We start from the raw sequence: 19,903 nt of genomic DNA on the forward strand, positions 1-19,903 counted from the left end.
GTGTAGCCCTGGCTGTCCTGGAACTCATTCTGTAGGCCAGGCTGCCCTTGAACTCAGTGATCTGCCTGCCTCTGCCTCCTGAGTGCTGGAATTAAAGGTGTGTGTCACCACTGCCACCTAGCTGGCTAGACTCTTCTTACCAAGCTGTGAACTCATAGAAGGACCCACAAATGATTCTATGAGAATCTGCATCATCCGGAAGGCGGTGGTAGAGAAGAGGTGTTGCAGAAGAAGGTTATATTGTATTGTAAGAGGGGGCCCAACCCTTGTTCAACAAACATCAGACTAGTAACATTTTCTTTAGACACTGATTTATAGCTGGGAACACGTGATGCTGATTACACAGGAGGCTCCGGAAGGGTCAATAACCACAGGACAGAAATGTGATACAATGGTAAGAAACACAAAGATTTGGGGTGTAGGCAAATGGCATTTGGTTTTAAGAACCTCTTTAACACCAAAGAGGAAGCAAGGCAGGGAGGGACCTACTGCTGACCCACATCACACTCAAAGGACTCCTTACTGTTCCACCCCGAGGTAGGTCAACTCCACTTTCCCCATTTTCTAGATGGGAAAACTGAAACAAAAAACAGCCAGAGTAAAGCCACCTGATGGTACAGAGGGGCAAGGAGGAGGTGGCAGTATGTCCATCCACCCCTCAATAGGCCGGCAAGCTAAGCTTCATCTGCTAGTTGAGGTGTCCCTTGTACCCCATTGAAGGTGAGGAAAACCCAAGTTGTGACACTCCTTGGCCTCTGCCCACCACCTGTGTATGTCAATGGCCATTCACAGGCAAGGAGTAAAGGGGCAGATATAAGCAATTCCACTTCCTAGGTAAGAAAGACAGAAGCCATATTCTGAGATCCCCTTGACTCCACACATCTTATAGGGTTTATGGGGGGGGTGTGCATGGAGGTGGAATGTGCCTCACTGGAAAGCTGTAGGTCATGCCCACCTCCAAAAACTGAACTTTCTTGCTTGGGCCATAGACCCCAAGCTTGGGTCTCTCTTAAGCAAATATTCCTAGCCCTTGGTCTCAGGCTCCTAAATCAAAACTCAGTAATTGGCCATATTTAAGCAAAATACAAACTTCTGTGGGAAAATTTGGTCCCCCAAATGCCACACAGGCCAACAATAAATGACCAGCTAAACTGACCTTGAACCTGTTCCCAGGACATAGTCCCACCTATGTAACTGGAGCCTGAGATCTCTTCCTTGGGATGAGTCCCTAGCTGCCCAGCTCAGAGCACCAGGATAAAATGGACTAGGCTATCGCAGGAGCAGGTGTATATACCAAGAAAAGCTCCAGATCCTTTCCCACCCTTTTGTACAGGAGGGCAGGGAAACATACAGGGCTGACAGACTAAGGAGGAGGATGACTCTCAGGATGCTGAGACAGCCCACAGGACACTGTTGTGAATAGCCCCAGTCAGAGAAAACCTGAATCCCTAAGGAGACAAGGTGCTAAGAGGAGTGGGAGCCTCTAAGTAGAACCTAAATTATTACAGCAGAGATAAAACTCAGTCAGGAGGCCTCCTCTGGTCTCACTGGAATTTCTGACCAGGGTAGTGTACACAGGAGCAGAGCCCTCTCTAAGGCCTAGAAGGATTGCTTGTATAGGACTGGAGGACTCCGTGCTGTAGTAAAGTGCCTTCCCATTTTCCTGGGAAGTCATACCTGGGCTCCCCTATCTAAGGAGTCCTACGGTGGGGCAGAAGCAGCATTCTGATCCCTGGTAGCAGCACACCCAATAAATAGCCCGGTATAGAACTCCAAGTTTCAGCAAGCACCAGGGGAATGAATGAGAGTCCTGGTGGCTGCTAGTCATTTCCTTCCTTCTGGCCCAAAAGATGCACTCAGGGTTTCCAGAGTAGAATGAACACCTGGCTGGCAATACCAGCAAGGTGACAGCCAGAGGGGAAGATATAGTGCCTGGTGTCTCCTCCAGCATTCTAGGCATCCACATCCAGACCAGGTTCCTGGAATAATGACTGCTTCCTCAAGTTGAGCCGGGCACACTTGGGACACGTGGTTGAGTTGTCATAATAGCAGTCCCTGAGGTTAGAAAGACAGGATGGGTTCTGCACAGAAAATTTCACATCCCGGGCTAGCTCTCAATATCTTCCTGCAAACAGGCAATCAAGCTTAGAAATGCTCACAACCACAGAGCAGAGCAGAATCTGCACCCAAGTATGATTTACCACAAAGCCTGGTACATAGGTGCTAGCCTCCACTAGAGTCAGGCTTCCAACAGTCATACTCAGGCTGTAAGCTTTTGTTATCTGTATGTCTGTACCTGCACAGGTGAAGGTAGGCACACATGTGCCACAGTACACCCATGGGAGACAGGAACAACTTGCAGGAGGTGGTTCTCTTTCTACCGTGTGGGTTTCAGGGACCAAACTCAAGTAACTAGGCTAGGCAGCAAGCCCTCCGAGCTCATACTTATTCAGCCACCTCCGTCATTTATATACACTAATGCAGCTTTGCCCCTGGTTCCCAAAGGGTGTCAGAGTATAATAGGGCTTAGCAGACTCTTTTTTTTTTTTTTTTGGTTTTTAAACTTTTTACTCTTCAGGCATGAAGGGTAGCACAGGTTTGGGCCCATCTGACCCTAGAAACTAAACATAAGGTTTTATGCGTGCTAGGCTACATTCTCAGCCCCTTAATGGAACTTTTAATTTGGATGTAGACATCAGGACCTAACTCCAGCAAAGGGCTCTGAAAACCAGACAGCAAAAGCCCAAACGTCTACATCCTTTCTCCTGGTTCCACAAGACCAGCTGCAGTCAAGGACAAGAGAAGGCTTTCTGCTTAGAAGGCAGGGAGGAGCCCAAGTATTTAGCCTGAGAGTGAGTTAGAGGCCACACCCACCTGTGGAAGACAGCTGAACAGTCGTTGCACACAGATGTATGGCTGTCAAAAGGGAACAACACGTCACCTTCTTTGCAGAGTTCACACACAAACCCCTTGGCTTGACACCGCTGTTGGAAAAAGTGATCACTATTAATGACTGACAAGTAAATGCCAACTCAAGCCAGGAATACACTGGCCAATCCTGACCCTGAGGACTGGTGGACAGAACAGCTAAGAGTCTCCTCTAGATAAAGTCATGGTCACAGAGGGGATGGGGAGACTCACCTCACAGTCCAGCTTAATGTGCTTGGCAAAGAGCGTGTGGATCTCAGTGAGCGAGCAGCTGAGGCGGCCCATGTGCACCTCCAAGAGGTCCTGGATAGAGTACATCTCATCATTCTCCACAAAATGCTGCCGATCCTGGAGCTGCCAAGACCCAGCAGGTGTTACCCCAAATTCAGAGAAAGGTCCCCCACTCCCCACCCAGGGCCACTCCTGTTTTCAGAGTCCAGGATTCTTGTGAAAACCACAAGTTTCATAGGGTGTCTGAATAAGGACCTCAAGAGCCTGGAGAAGCCAAAGGGAAGACACAGCCAGGGCAACATTTCCTGATCTATACGCCCCCTATTTCACATACCTCTATGCCCCTCCAGCCACAATGGCTGTTCAGTGCTCCTCACTTTCGCCATAGCTTTCCCCTGCCATCTATGCCTCTTCCTGCTCCTGGACTGTGTGTAACCCTTCCCACCCCTGCCCTGCTTTCTTCTATGTGCAGTGTCACGCCCTGACACACTGCTATTTTCCTTGCCTTCCTGACCCAGCAGTCACTCTCCAAGGGCCTGTTTTGCTCACTGTTCCCATAATTTAGAACAGTGTCTGAGATTACTTAATGCACAGCAGTAGATGAATCTTAAAACTTGTGTTTTGTTCAACCTGGCTAAGGAGGCATAGGTCAAGGCCACCTCCATGAAGGCTAAACACAGTGATTGCACATCTGATTCCCAAACTGAGATCAGAGAACACTGCTGTGTGTAGAATATTTGACAGTTTATTAGGGAAGACATTCCCAGAATAAAAAGTTTGGAAGCCTTCTAGAAGTATAACATATCCATCTGCTAAGTGGTCTGAAGAATCTGAGCATCAAATATCCTATCACCCTGGCTCTCTGAGACCTGCCCCTCTCGCAGTCAGACCTGCAGCAGAAGTCGTGCCTCCATGGCCTCCTTGCATGTGATGAAGTACGGCTTCATGAGCAGGATATCCTGGCGCAGCTTCTGCAGACACAGAAACAGGTGGACATCTCAGCCATGTCACACTGGTGACACTGTGGCTGCTTCTGTAGGACTAAGGGGCTGGTTTTGTACTGGCTTCATAGGGGCCACACTCACACGGTGGCTTATCCTTATACTGTGACAGCAAGGTCAGTAGGGTCTGGGGAAGGTGCTCTCAAATTCCACAAAATGGTCCTACATTTGAGCGGTCTATTCAGCTTCAAGTGCAAATCAGTTTCTGGGCTACATAGGATCTTGATGTTCATTAAACATGTCTCTTGAGATCTCCAATTCATGCCACTTCACCTAGTCCCACAGACAAGTGGTAAGCCCATCCTACTGCCTCAGGATAGTCTAAGTCATATCCAACACAGTGGGCCAAAATCCTAGGCAGATTCCATAACACTCATCAATGTCTTGGCCTCGACCATTCACCTTGCTCTGCCTCAGACCCCTCCCTAAAACACAGAATCTAAGTCCTTTCTACTACCTTGCCCATGACATCATCAACTCCTGTCCGAACTACAGCATGTTCTCACCTCAACCCTGACTCTTCCACCTAGGAGTGGCCAAAGCCATATAGAGCTGCTGAAAATGTCTAGTCTTCACTTGGATTGCTGTAAGTGTAGCGTACATACTAGAATTCAAAATTATAGTACACACAGACAATAAAATATCTTGACAATTTTGTATGTTGGTTGCATATTGTAATAGTATTTTGGTTCTGTTGGGCTGAAAATATACTTAGATAGGTGTAGAAGCACAAACTTGCTGTTGGGGAGGTAGAGACAGGAGGATCAGGGATCAAGTCCAACCTCAGCTATACATCAAATTCAAGGTCAGCCTGAGCCACATGTTCTACCATGCCAGATTATCTATAAAATGCTAGGAATTGAACCCAATGCTTTCTGCATCTAATCTGCATCTAAGCTAGCATTCTAACAGCCAAACTACTTCCCCAGCCAGGTAGGTAAATAGATAGCTGATAGCTGATTGATAAATGAATAGAATAAAAATTCTCTTTTTCTCTCCCCCCCCCACACACTTTCTGACAGGCTCTCTAACCATCCAGTCAGTCTCTCCCCCACCCCACCCCCACTTTCTGACCAGCTCTCTAACTATCTAGCTCAGGCTGACCTCACACCAGCGATCCTCCTGTCAGGTCCCTAATGCTAACATCACAGGGATGAGCCACCACCCTAAGTTCTGCTTTTTCAATGAGATTATTAGAGAATTTAACATTGACTCTATGATTGTAACACTTTTGATCCAACAGACAGTCAAGGAGCCTGTGAAAACAGCACACCTTCTCTGCTCAGACCTCCCATGGGGAGACAAGTTCACCCCACCCCAACCAGGTCCAGCCTCACCCGGATCTCCACCAGCTCTTCCACGTAGTTAAACAGCAGAGGGTTAATCTCCCGGAGCCGGAGCACTGGCCGAGATACCATCAGTGCCAGGTAGCGCATGCTGCAGCGGGACACCTGCAAGAGTAGCTGAGTGACCAGCTTGCAGAGCTATGACTGCTGGGACCAAAAAATGCCCACCTTCTCCCTGCTCTCCCTCCACACCCTCACAACCACCATGTCTCCAAACCCTCCAAACAAGTCTCACCTTGCGTGGCTCAAAGTCCCAGTTGTGTACCACTCGTGCAGGGATAACAGCCAGGTCATTCCAGTGGCAGTGGCTGCAGTAGTACTGGCCAGTGTAGTCACACTGCCGGGCCTCACTAGGCACACCTCCTGTGGGGGCCAGGTTGTTACAAGGTCAGGGTAGCTATTAAGGATTAAGGTCTGATTTCCTTGCCCAAGGACTCACACCATGTGGTTCACCCTTCCTCACCAAGGCTGCAGTAATAAGTAAGTTGAGTTAGGGGTCCCTTGCCCCCCAGACTTGACTTACCCATTCTCACCCAGGAGGCCCACAGCCATCCCAGTGTCTCAGCACTCTGTCTACTCACCAGCAAAATGAGACAACAGAGTAAGACAGAAAGAACCCCTGGAGGGACCCACAAGTTCATAGTAGTTAAAATTTCCATCTCTAGAATGTGATTATTGTATAGTTCTCATTTTCTTTTCTTCTGCACACTTGGGATGAAACCAAGAGCCTTATATATGCTGAGCAAGCATTTTTACACTGAATCATATCCCCAGTGCTGTGTCACATGTTTTTCCCTAGCCCTTGTCTTTGTGGACTCTCTGTGACAATGGGAACACAAAAGCACTGTAGCCAGAGATCAGAGATCAGTACTGGAGAGACCTGGACAAGTCACGAAACAGCCAGAAACCATCTGTTTCAGATTGGAGAGACGGTTCAGAGGTTAAGAGCACTGACTGCTCTTCCAGAGATCCTGAGTTCAATTCCCAGCAACCACATGGTGGTGACTCACAACCATCTATAATGAGATCTGGTGCCCTCTTCTGGCCTGCAGGGATACATGCAGCCAGAACACTGTAACACTGTATACATAATAAATAAAAATAAACTATATGTATAAAAAAAAGAAACCATCTGTTTCTATGGGACCTGAAGGAATGCCAGTAACATCAGATGACCCCAAATCAAGGCGTCACCTTTATGATGACCCCAAAACAAGGCACACAGACAACACTGGCCCTAGGCCTTTACTCAGCTGCTGTAGTACAGCTTCTCACACACCAGCCAGGTGCCCCTCCTGGATCAGCTCTGCCACTGTTCTTCCCTGGCTTGGGAGAAGACCCCGGGGTCTTTCACTCACGCAGAGAGATGGGAGCACGGCACTCGGCACAGCGGTAGTCCTGGCTGTCCAGCCCAGTCTCGGGGCAGATGTTCAGCTCATACTCAGCCTGGTGACTAACCTTGGAGCTGACACATGGTTTGGAGATGAGGTTCAGGCACTTGCTGTGACATCGGTAATAACACCCTGCAGTAGGAAAATATCTCTCAAAAGTTGTGGTGTGGATCGACAAACTAGGATGACCTTTCGCTGGACTGCTTCACACACATCAGCTCCCCTACAGTGTCCACATCAACTCAAGACTTTCTCCTTGCACTACTGAGTGGCTCAGGATCTCAAAGATCCTCATGTCTCAGGATCCAAGCTTTGTCTCTTAATCATGACTCACACATCTAGAGTCAACCTGCCATTAGCATCCACCAAACCCAAACTATCCAATGAAGTTTCCTCTCTTAATCTCAACTGTCTTCTCCCATCTCCTCTGTCCTTCTGGGGTTGAGACTACAGCATGCATTATTCTGACTCCTCATTTATTTTTGCAGCCAGCACTGACCTCAACCACTCCTCACACAACTCAACCTTCATCAGAGACAATCCTCTCTTCCTTCCAGCTCAACTTAGCAACCAGAGTCTAAGTATTCAGCACCCACAGACAGTCCTCACTATATATAAAAAAGAAATGCCCTTGTTCTCCTCTGATTGTACCTCTATTATACCTCCCCTAGACATGGTACTTTTCCTCACAGGCAATAGACACACACCAACCACAGGGTCTTTACATATAAGATTCACCCATACCACATCCTTCCTCCTTAAATAATACTCCTGGCTTGTGCCCTGACCTGCAAGTGCTTGCTTAAATTGTCATGAGTCTTTTCATTCTACCAAAAACAGTACCCACTGTACCCCCTATAAATACCTTTCCCTTTCCATTTTCCTTTGCTAGCACTGTCTGACTACCATGCATTTCCTAGTCTGGTTTCTCATACAGACAGCACCATCATTCTGCAATATTCTCTCTGTACTATCCTCATGTGGCTACTGAGCATTTGTAAAGTAGATAATAAAACTAATTTACATATTCAACTCAAGTGAATTTGAATTTCAAACACCAGGCAGTGGTTGCACACACTTTTAATCCTAGCACCGGGGAGGCAGAGGCAGGCAGCTCTCTGTGAGTTGAGTCCAGCCTATTCTACAAAGCAAGTTCCAGGACAGGCTCCAAAGCTACACAGAGAAATCCTGTCTCAAAAAAACAAAGCCCACCCCCCCAAAAAAAATGTTTAAAAATTTTAAACACCTTCTGTAATTTATCACCACTATATTAAACAGCTCAGGTCTAGAATCAAGACCAGTGAAGGCAGGCATGCTGGTCTCCTCTGCCCCTCTTATCTCCAGTGTACAGCAATGCTTAGTCGTCAGCACACTCTGGACAATTCACTATAACGTGACCCACGTCTGGAAGCAGAGATTACATAGGAGTGGGTCTTGGTCTTGGCCCACCTGTGCAGGTGTACCAGGTCTGGATGAGGCCCCAGATGATGGTGTTGCACTTATCACAGGTTTGCTTGACACTCTTGCTCTTCTCCTTGTAGAAGCGGTGCTCTAGGAGAACCCGGATATTGGGTTCCTCCTCATTGGGATCCTATAGGGGAAGAACAATGGAAAAGTCATAGGTAAGCTAAGCTGTAGCTCCTTCCCTTCATTAGAGAAACTCAGCAAATGCCTTCCAGGAACTGCCTGTAATAGAGATTTTGAGTTTCTGCCCAAATACATGTTCCCCTTCTCCCTTTAGCAACAGAACTGTGGCTAGGTACCAACCCCCAAGAACACACCCAACATTTCCCAGCCTCTTTGCATCCAATGCTGTACAGACCCAAGGGCCTGTAAGCAGGAGGAATGTTGCCTTGGCCCTTCTGTTTGCTGTGGTAGGGTGACCTTGGACTCCCTTCAGGATCTGGCAGAGTAACTAAGGCTCTAATATAGTTCTAGCTGTTGCCCAAACCAACTCGGTGGTTTTCTTTCATGAGAAAAACTATATGTGTATCTTGGGATATGCTTACTACCATATATATTCTTACCTATTTCCTAATGAGTATTCCACTTAAAACTTCCAGAGTCAGTACAAAGGATACAATGACAGTCAAATCAAAAAACAGACTGGGACTACACCTGAACTTGTGTGGGTTGGATTCTATGATATACTCTTGCCTCCTGTTGACACCCTGAGGTTATCACTCCTCCCAGGTCATGTAACTCAAAGAGTTGTCCACACACTTGCTTCAGTGGGTGGTCACAAAACTAACCAATGGCTGTGATGGTTTCCGGGATAAGCACATAACCCAGGAGTAGTCAATTACTGTGAATGTTCCCTAAGCTTGTGACCCAGGCCTGACCAATCACTCATGAGTGACCTCCTGCCCACACAGAGAAAGTAAATGTGTGGAAAGACAGGTATCAGTTGCTGAGGTCATACCTGCCACCTCCGAATGCCTACCTGAAAGTGGATTCAACACAAAGTAGAGCAAAAAAGTACAGGATTCCCGACATTGTTAGAAGCTACCCCTCCCTCAAACTGTTAATAAAGCAATCTTCCTTTTGCTCTAAGCACTTTAGGATTGGGTTTCTGTCCCTCGAAATCAAGAGGGATTGTACTATCAGGGAAGGAATTAGCCTACACTTTCCCCTGCTTTTCTCTTCCTACCTCAGCCTCTCAGAGAACAGAGAAGACTGACAGCATCCTGTCCTCCTGCCTCCCATAGTTCCAGCCACTCTCCAGGCATGTCTGTGGTTGAGCAGGTCCGCACCCACCTTCAGCTCCTGGAGCTTCAGCCGGAGGTGGATCAGCCTCACCACAGCATCTTTCTGCTTCTCTGACTGCTCTGGCAGCTCCAGAATCACCTGCTTGCACTCTTCAATGGCCTGCCGCAGCTGCTGGACATCAGAGGCCAGGAAAAGACCCTACCCAGGTTGGAAGGCCACAGTCAGATGAACACCTAGAAGTTCCTTCCCATGGAAGGTAGCCCTGTCCCATGAGTAGTTAGGCATACAACAGACTTCAGATAAAACTTGCTTAAGACCCAGGAGAGCTAGCAACACTTAAGAATCCACTCATGCTCCCTGCTCCTAGCTGGACCGATCTAGCCACAGGTCTCTGAACACTAAATTCAGGAGACTTTTCAAAAGATGACTTCTGCAGCTGGGGATGTGGCTCAGATGATAAAATGCTTGCCTGACATACAGGAGTTTGTTCCCCAGCACCAAATAAACTTCACTTGATCATCTTACTCAGACGAAATGGAGGCAGGGAGATCAGGGGTTAAACATAAAATTGGAGGACAGACAGGGCTAGAGAGCTGTCTCAAAAGTAGGAAGGAAAAAGAAGAGTCAAAAGTCATCTTCAGTTACATAGCAATCACATAAAAAGTTTGAAGTCAATCTGGGCTACTTGAGAACCTGTCGTAAAGACAGAACAAGGGACTGGGAGATGAGGATCAGTTAAGTGCTTGCCATACAAGCATGAGGATCTGAATTTGGATCCCCAGCACACAGATAAGATGCTGAGTATGGCAGAGCACGTCTATAAACCTAGTGCTGGGGAAATGGAAACAGGATGATGGTGCCTGGGATGGCATGGTCATCTGGTCTTGCTGAACAAGTAAGCTGCAGGTTCATTCAGTAAGAGACTCTGTCTCAAAACTAAATAAGTAAGGCAGAGCAGGTGAGGCAGAGGCAAGTGGGTGTCTGTGAGTTAGAGGCCAGGCTGATCTACATAATGAATTCCGGGTCGGCCAGGGCTACATAGCAAGACCCTGTCTCAATAAATAAATAAATAAAGAGGTGAAGAACAATAAAGGACACCTGGCCTCTACACTCGCGTCACACACATAAGCTCACGTACTCTTATAGACACACCCACCAAACTCACAATTAATTTTTTTTAAATGCCAGGCCTGGTGGCACAGGCTTTAATCCAGCACTTGAGAGGCAGAAGCAGGTGGATCTCTGAGTCTCGAGTCAGCCTGGTCTACAGAGCCAGTTCCAGGACAGCCTCCTTATGTATAGAGAAACCCTGTCTCATGGGAGTGGGAGTGGGGGTGAGGGTAATTCCTAAGGGCTGGGAGTGTTACTCAGAAGTAGTGCTTATCAGGCACGCCAGAGACCCCCACTATTACACACATACATATACACTTCCTCTTTGGAAATCTGAATCCAATAGCTTTTTTAGCCATGCCATTTCATTTCTAAAAAGAAAGCTGAGAAAATGAGGAAGAGGCCTCTGGCTTAACGGCTAAGACACTATCGATGCAGCCTAAAGATGCACACTCACCCCAGACTCGGCACTTCTGAGTGCTTTCTCATAGACTGAGCCAAAAGCTCCAAGCCTAGTCAAGGCCCCAGAATGCTCTACTCCCAGGTTCTGACTGCAGAGCCGGTCTGTGGTGGGGGGGTGGGGAAGTGTCAGCTGACTCTATACCTCTCCTTCCACAAGATGGACTTTCAAAAGACCCAGGCAGAAAGGTAGTGGTACCCTTCCTTCCTCTTTGGAGCTCTTGTGGCTAAAAGGAAGTGTAAGACATGTTATAAAAGATACTAAACTTGGCCGGGCGGTGGTGGCGCACGCCTTTAATTCCAGCACTCGGGAGGCAGAGGCAGGCGCATCTCTGTGAGTTCGAGGCCAGCCTGGTCTACAGAGCGAGTTCCAGGACAGCCTCCAAAACAATACAGAGAAACCCTGTCTCAAAAAATCAAAAAAAAAAAAAAAAAAAGATACTAAACTTTCTGGGCTTGATGGCATGGGCATATAATCTAAATACTTGAGTGGCTGACACAGAAGGCCAAAAGAATTCAAGACCTGCCTGGCTTATAAAGCAAGTTTCAACCGGGCGTTGGTGGTGCACGCCTTTAATCCCAGCACTCAGGAGGCAGAGGTAGGCAGATTTCTGTGAGTTTGAGACCAGCCTAGTCTACAAGAGCTAGTCCAGGACAGCCTTCAAAGCCACAGAGAAACCCTGTCTCGAAAAACCAAAAGAGAAAAAGCAAGTTTCAGGCTAGCTTTCCAAACTTAGGAAGAATTAATTTAAAAATGGAGTGTGAGGGATGGAGTGCCAGCTCAGCAGTCAGAGCACTTGCTCCTGAGGTGGTGGTGGTGGCGGCGGCGGCAGCACACGCCTTTCATCCCAGCATCAGAAGGCAGAGGCAGGGAAATCTCTGAGTGTGAGGCCAGCCTGGTCTAGAGTATGCCCCAGAACAGCAGGGCTACACAGACAAATGATGTTTAGAGAAAAACCTTGCAGAGGTCCTAAATTCAGTTCCCAGTACCCTCATAGGGGTTCACAACTGCCTGTAATTCCAGCTCCAAGGTATCCAATGCCATTTTCAGGCCCCACAGGCACACATGTATGCAGGCACTCATATATACACACAAAATGAATCTCTTATAAAAGAGGGGTTTAAGGTTGGGGATACAGCTCAGTTGTAGAGTTCTTGCCTAGCATTCTTGAGGCTCTCAGTATAATCCTTAGTGTGTACAGACACATGTATAAAAATTATATATGCACGCCTTTAATCCCAGCACTTGGGAGGCAGAGGCAGGTGGATCCCAGTGAGTTTGAGGCCATCTTTGTCTACATAGTGAGTTCCAGGACAGTCAGAGTTACATAGTGAGTCCCTATCTGGGAAAAAATTATATATACATATATGGTGTATGCATCCATCTGCATGAACAAAGCTCAAAGGTCACATAAATAAATGAAAACTCCCAGGCATAGAGGCACATGCTCCTATTCCCAGCACTTGGAAGTCAGATCTCTGTGAATTCAGGACCAGCATGATCTACACAGTGGGTTCCAGACCAGCCAAAGTTATATGGTTAGACTCTGCCTCAAAATAAACAAACAAATAAGTAAGAATAAATAAAAGAGGAACCCCACCTCCCTTCCCCAAGCTGTCTCTAGATTCTCAGATTTTGAAGATGAGGGTCAGGTGCCATGTATGTTTCAGATTTGAAACCCATGAGACTTGGCTGACTTGGGAGTCACTGAGCCCAACTATAGTGGCTAGGTAGAAAGGAAGCTACACCCCAGCTCATGAGTGTGCCTGAACCACTAGCCACCTGAAAGTGCTGTGATGAGGATAACACCTAAGTAAGGGTCTAGACTCCAAACCTTACCACAGGGCGGGAAAAGTGGTCTTCAGACAGGCCAAGATCCATCATGCGCTCAGAGTAGTGGAAGTCAGGCTCCCCAGCGGGCAGCTCAGGCAGAGTCTCTGTAGCAAGGGGACATGGATGAAAGTGGTAAAAGATCCACCCGTGGCCTCTTTCTCATTACCCAGGGGTGGAGAGAACTGAGCCAGAGGTGCTGGGGATCCCACAGAAAGGAGGTAGTGGGGAAAGCCAGGCACTAGTCAGCTGTCTGCTTTTGTCTGGTTGGCATTTGTAAAGGATTCTGTCTCACTGTGGAGACCAGAAAGCACTAATCAAAATGACAAGCGAAGGATTCCAGTTTCTGATCCCCTTGTAGGAAGTCTGACTCTTAGATGCTTTGCTAAAAAACAAACAAACATAAAGCTTGTGAACCAGCCGGGCGTTGGTGGCGCACGCCTTTAATCCCAGCGCTCGGGAGGCAGAGGCAGGCAGATCTCTGTGTGTTCGAGGCCAGGCTGGACCAACAGCCTCCAAAACAGAGAAACCCTGTCTCGTAAAACCAAAAACAAAAAAACAAAAAAAAACTTGTGAACCAATAAAGGGTAGTGTTCAGAGAAGTCCACAGCATTATAGAAACATCCTAAACTGGGTGTGGCCATACATGCCTGCAATCCCAGCAGCTCGGAACCCCTAGTTTCAGTTTCAGGCCAACCTGGCCTATATAAAGAAACTCAATCTCTAAATAAAGAAATCACAAAATTCATTAAGTCCTGTGTGAACTTCAGGCCACCCTATCAACTACTCTGGTCCCAAGACTCTAGCTACCTTATCAAAATGACTGCTCTGTTCCCTTTATGATCCCAAGAGGATGAGGGTCTATCCACAGACATTCTACCCATTGGACTCTTCTCCCTAGATCTTGGCTCTGAGTTTGCTCAAGTGTTCACTAAGCAATACTGTGTGAGGCCCTGGAACTTAACAGTGATTCTCCAGACTCAGATCCCTAAAGTGTTCATTCTAGTAAGGAAGACAAAAGAGAACCTCAGAGCAGGTGGAAAGTGACTGCCCACCCCATGGGAAGGGCCACAGGCAGAAAGAGTGGTAGGGCTGACGTAAGGTGTCAGTCTACACAGCCCTCACCCGGCACCAGTGCTCACCTTCAGAAATGACTTCTTGGGCCTTCTCACTGGGCTCCTGTTCATGTTGCCTTGGTCCAAGCGGCTTGTTGAAAGGGTTGAGGTGGGCCTGCCGGAACCGAGCCAGCTTCTCATCATATTCCATAGCATCCCACCTGTAGGGGCCAGCATGGCTGAGATGAGTGTCCAGGCCCCAGGTTCATCATGGCTTATCCCTTTTCTCCAGTGCTCCCTGTCTCTTTCACTTCACAGAGGCCAGGGGATAGTGCAGGGCAGCCCCACAAAGCAGCCTGAATCCTTATCCTACCCACAGGCCACCTCGGCTACCTCTAACCAGGCTCCACAGGCAGTGTACTCTCAGAAGAACCCCCAGTGATGAGAACTGGTCCAAGGGTACAGGCTTATTCCAGAGTGCCAGACGCAAAGTCTGGAATACAAGGCCCTGGTCCTGTGCAGGGGCTCTTTTGGCCCAGATGTTGTACGGCTCTAGCTCTGGAGCTAGTCAGTAGACTCTCTGCTAGGCCTCAAATGGCAAACTTCTCACTCGGCCCCAGTCCAGCCAGGCCCTTGCTGCTAGCCTGTTCCTATGAGACACACCTCTTGGAACTGGATCCTCCTTCCCGATCCCTTACTTGAGGTGTTCCATATAAATCAGAGCACCCAAAAATACCATCTCTGATAGAGTATTCACCAGTAAATTCTCTGGAGCCAAATCAAAGGCCCATCCTTGTCCTGCTACTGGTGGAGTTACCTACATTCTTCCCTGGCCCCAGCAATGCATCTAGGTTCCAGTGTCAGCTCGTACCTCTTGGGCCCGTGCTCGAGTCCTGCTTCAGAACCACTTGAGCTGAGTTATTCCCATAGCTTCCTGCCCTGGGATCCCATGTAGCAGAAAATGCTTAGCTTCCCGCTTGTCAGAAGTTACGATCACTGGCACTCTTTCCCCTCCCTAGAGCTCAGCCCACATTGGGAATACAAATGGTGGCTCCTGGCAAAAAGGGAAGGGCTGTATCTGAATAAAACAGAAGCAGTTGGAATGCATTCTCCACCTATCTAGCTGGGCCACATTCCACAGCTTCTCTCTGCCTCTGTTTCCTCATCCAGAGGTTGGTCACACTGTTGATGAAATTAGTTCATAGGCACTAAGCACAACAGGGGTGGTGGCGCACGCCTTTAGCCCCAGCACTTGGAAGGCAGAGGCAGGCAGATTTCCGAATTCAGGCTATCCTGGTCTACAAAGTGAGCCACAGAGACACCCTGTCTTGAAAAACCAAAAAATTAATTAATTAATTAATTTAATTTAATTAAAAGACAATCTGTGACTCCTTCCATGCAGTTTCTCTTGAAAGAAAAGTAAGAGCTCTAAGTCCAGAGTAACTGGCCCTGCTCAGTCCTCACTATGCAGAGTGGGAACTTGTACCAATGACCCCTCTCAACACCGGCAGAGGCCCTCTCCAGAGTCAGGTTCTCCAAATGCCAGTAGGTCAAGTTCTCCCGGCTTTGCCTCTGTTCAGGGATAGTGAGAAGAACTACCAACTGCTACCAGAAAGCCTAAGGCCTAAGGTTGGGTTGACTGACCTTTTCACAAGGATCACATATCAGATATCCTGCATATCAGTTTTTTGTTTGTTTGTTTGTTTGTTTGTTTTGATTTTTATTTTTTTAGAGACAGGGTTTCTCTGTGGCTTTGGAGGCTGTCCTGGAACTAGCTCTTGTAGACCAGGCTGGTCTTGAACTCACAGAGATCTCCCTGCCTCTGCCCCCCAGTGCTGGGATTAAAGGATCGTGCCACCACCGCCCAGCCTGCATATCAGATGTTTACATTATGATTCAAAACAGTAGCAAAATTAAAGTTATGAAGTAGCAACAAAAATAGTTTTATGGTTGGGGAATCACCACAACATGAAGAACTGTAGTCAAGAGTTGCAGCATTAGAAAGGTTGAGAACCACTGACCTAAGGGAATGCGGGTGCCCTGGGCTGATGACTTTGGGTAAGTCACACAGTATACTACTGTCAGTTGTCCCCAACTAATGCCCAGCACCTCCCCAAAATCCTAAGGAACAGCCAGAGTGCAGGAGAGATTAAATTATCCCAGTGTTCACTCACCCTTTCATCCTGAGCGAGGAGTCATCATTGTCACATGACTTCCCAGTCTTCCCTGCACCTAGGCATGGTAATATGAATATGTTCTGATCAATATAGCATGAACAGAAAGATCACTCAGGACTTCTCAGAATTGTTTTTCCACCTTCCTCCTCTGTCTGGAATGCAGATGTAATGGGTGAAACGGGCACAACCACCTTGAGCTACAACAGAAGCCACAAATGAGGACTGCCAAGTAATAAGATCTAAAGCAATTCCACCTAGCCTAGAGCTGCTCACCACTAGGTTTTAGTCAAGTAAGGCAGAAACAAACTTGCTTGTAGCACTGCTATTGGAAGAGAGAGTTCTGTTTCTTGCAGCCAAAACAGATTCTAATAGATCACTCCAGTCACCTCATATTGATGAGATGAACAGACTCAACCGAAATACCAGCTCTGCTACCCACACAGCCTTTCTCTGCTCCCAATTACTCATGTCTCAAAAGAGGAATTATAATAGTACCATGAAGGGTTAAGCAGTAATAGGGACAAACATGGGGGAAAAGAGACAGACTCTCATTCCCTTAATCCATAAAGCCTGTTATTCACCCAGGTCCTCCCCTCTTGTTAGCACTCTACAGATGTACCCATTGCCCATTCTCTTATTGTAAGAGAAAACTCCACCAAGCATAGGATAATGATAGGAGGCCTCAAAGGAAAAACTGGCCATCTATCTCCATCTTACATGGGAAAATCCCCTCCAACAATGAGAAAGATATTTCTTTTAAAAATGAGAAACTCGCCGGGTGGTGGTGGTGCATGCCTTTAATCCCAACACTCGGGAGGCAGAGGCAGGAGGATCTCTGTGAGTCCAAGGCCAGCCTGATCTACAGAGCGAGTTCCAGGAGAGCTTCCAAAACAATACAGAGAAACCCTGTCTCAGAAAACCAAAAAGAAAAAAGAAGAAGAAAGTCTAATGACTAACGAACTCTACGTCCCTCCCCAAAAAACAAACAAAAACAATAAAATGCTTTCATGTTTTTCTTTTGGCAGCATGAGTTTCTCAAAACCAGCTGTTTCCTTTCTCTCAAACTCACTTCTTTGCAATTAAAACTTCTGCCTAGGAGTTCACACAGAGCAGGCGGATCTCTGTGAGTTCGAGACCAGCCTGGACTACCAAGCGAGTTCCAGGACAGCCTCCAAAGCCACAGAGAAACCCTGTCTCTAAAAACCAAAAAAAAAAAAAAAAAAAAAAAAAAAAAAAAGAGTTCCCACAGAGGCTGGTTTCATTTCTATAACCACTGAGACAATCTCCATGGGGTCTAGTATCAGGATTGTTGTAATGATTAAATTCATTAATTAAAAAGTTTCAGGCTGGCGGTGGTGGCACACACCTTTAATCCCAGCACTCGGGAGGCAGAGACAGGTGGATCTATGTGAGTTCCAGGTCAGCTTGGTCTATAGGGCAAGTTCCAAGACAGCCAGGACAGACTCTAAAGCTACAGAGAAACTCTGTCTCAAAAAAACAAAAAAAAAAAAAAAAAAAAAAAGAAGAAGAAAAAGTTCCAAGCCCAGCATTGGTGGTGCATGCCTTTAATTCCAGCACTCTGGAGGCAGAGGCAGGTGGACTCTGTGAGTTTGAGATCAGTGTAGTCTACAAAGTGGGTTCCAGGACAGCTAGAGCTGTTACACAGAGAAACCCTGTCTTGAAAAAACCAAAATAATAACAACAATAATGATAATAATAATAAATAAAATGAATCAATATATGGCCCTATTCTCTTGCTTGGAAGCTGGGGAGTAGTCCAAGGTAGAAGGGAAGGGTGAGTGTGTAGTTTGGTGACACCAGAGTTGCTGCTGAGCAATCACTGACATAATGGGGTGACCAGCAAAATCTAAAAGGAGCTGGGTGGAGAATGCAGGAGCCACTCCCAGAAGCCTTCCCTGGAAATCTCCTGATGTTTTAGAATATAGTCAGAGGGGCACAAAGACCTTGGCAAGAATACTTGCCAGCAACCCTCCTTTAGGCTACTTTTCCCAAGAAAATGGTTTCCTAATCCATTTCCTGATTGTCATTGCCACCACCGGCTCTGGAACAAAAGCAAGGGAAGAATTAAGCAACGGAGCCATTTGTCCTGTCTGCCTAGTTTGTCTGGAACCAGTTTGGAGAATCATATTACCCTGACAACTGAGAGCAAATAGACAAACATCCCAGCACAGGCTGCTGGAAGCAACAGCTGGCTTTGAGTATGACACCATCTCCTATTTCCCCACCCACCTCACAGAGTTCTGCACCCAGAATTCATGTTTGGCCTCAAGAAAAGATTCAAGAAAGGAGAAAACAAAACAAAACTCTTCCATCAAACCCCTGCAGAGCCCTCTACTAAAGCAGATAATAAACACAATTCGACAACTGAAATCCTCAGAATAAAGATCGAGGATCTGTGGTCGCATCAGAAGTACTAGGTGGAAGTCCAGGAAGTGTTCCTGATACCAAGAGCCTGCCTCCCATGTGTTACTGTGGGTTCCACCACCAAAAAACGCTAGTGCAAGGACCACAGGAGGCCCTGGGAATGGACAAAACATCCTATCAGCTCATCTCTGTAACAAGGATGGACAGGAAATACGGACCAATCAGGGCCAGTGTTAACCATTCTCAACTATCCAAGCAGGTGCAGGGAAGCCACCCCAGAAGCGCGTCTCACACTTCTGCCCATTACGATATGAATTCATTCTGAGAATGCTCCTGTCCTCACTGGGGCAGGTCTGTACGACATTCCTCACCTATTTCATAGTTGTGAAACCGAAGGCTCAGAAAAAGCCCAGCATCGCAAGAGGGCGGACAGCCCTTTGGTCCTTAGGTCGGAAGCCCCAAACACAGCCTCTGACTTCCACCCTGGGGGTTGGGGGGGTGGGGGTCCCCATCTGTGGATGTTAAGCTCTGCCCCCACGTAATGCGGGAACCAATGAGGCCACCAAGGCCTTGCACAAAGCGGAGAGCCAGCAGGCGGCAGCCGGGAGCTGGACGTCTTGCTTGAGGCCTCTGCCAGTTCTGCTCCCTAGATGCGCGCGACAGAGACTGGATCCCGGAGTTCGGCCCGTGACGATTACGTGCCGAGATCTGTACCATTGCCTGCTTCCCCACCAGACCCACCCGTCGCCTACGGAGGCCGCTCCGCCGCTTACCTGGCTGCCGCTACATTGTACCGAACCGGCTGGCTACACTGTACTCCGTTGCCGCTGCTACATTGTACCGGCTCCGCCGCCCGCTGCTGCCGCCTGCGGCCAGGAGGTTCATGACACCGGTGGCCCCTCTGGCTCACTAGAGTGCTTCCAAGTCTACCAACTCAGAGCCATGGAGTGCTTTGCCTCTGCCATGAGTCTTTGAGAAACTTTCTTCCCCTGGTAATTGCGTTCAAGCGAATGGCTCCACAGTGGCAACCCCTCAACGTCCCCATAACTCCAACACTGACATTCAAATGTCCCCAGGACACCACCAGGGCAACACCTAAGGTACATCTCAAGCTCGAGAAGTCCTATCTGAGACAACAACAACAACACACACACACACACACACACACACACACACACACACACACTCCTCTTTAATAGCAGGTAAATCATTCCCACCTCTAGTCAAACTGTAGTGCATTCCTGATCACATTCCCCGGATGCGTTGTGATGCCTGACTTT

At 47.6% G+C, this 19,903-nt stretch overlaps 1 protein-coding gene across 4 annotated transcripts; it reads right to left on the bottom strand.

Annotated features, from left to right (window-relative positions):
* Nucleotides 1–294: 294 nt before the first annotated feature.
* On the bottom strand, nucleotides 295–19,490 carry Def8 (differentially expressed in FDCP 8 homolog). 4 transcript variants are annotated; one of them, XM_005073163.4, is made up of 13 exons: nucleotides 19,397–19,490; nucleotides 16,236–16,293; nucleotides 14,149–14,282; nucleotides 13,016–13,113; nucleotides 9,655–9,804; nucleotides 8,347–8,488; nucleotides 6,865–7,029; nucleotides 5,742–5,869; nucleotides 5,498–5,611; nucleotides 4,050–4,130; nucleotides 3,142–3,282; nucleotides 2,875–2,984; nucleotides 295–2,055 (listed from the first exon to the last, which is right to left on the bottom strand). In XM_005073163.4, the coding sequence occupies exons 2-13, from the start codon at nucleotides 16,241–16,243 to the stop codon at nucleotides 1,953–1,955; spliced, it is 1,374 nt and encodes a 457-aa protein (XP_005073220.2). In that variant the 5' UTR covers nucleotides 16,244–16,293; nucleotides 19,397–19,490; the 3' UTR covers nucleotides 295–1,952. The 4 variants fall into 4 exon arrangements, with proteins under 4 accessions (XP_005073220.2, XP_040591025.1, XP_040591027.1 ...); XM_040735091.1 differs by lacking the exon at nucleotides 19,397–19,490 and adding an exon at nucleotides 18,995–19,057; XM_040735093.1 differs by lacking the exon at nucleotides 19,397–19,490 and adding an exon at nucleotides 14,933–15,115 and having other exon boundaries at nucleotides 16,236–16,291.
* Between the last annotated feature and the right edge of the window lie 413 nt (nucleotides 19,491–19,903).

Source organism: Mesocricetus auratus, unplaced genomic scaffold (genome assembly GCF_017639785.1).
Source record: "Mesocricetus auratus isolate SY011 unplaced genomic scaffold, BCM_Maur_2.0 Super-Scaffold_6723, whole genome shotgun sequence".
NCBI lineage: Eukaryota > Metazoa > Chordata > Mammalia > Rodentia > Cricetidae > Mesocricetus > Mesocricetus auratus.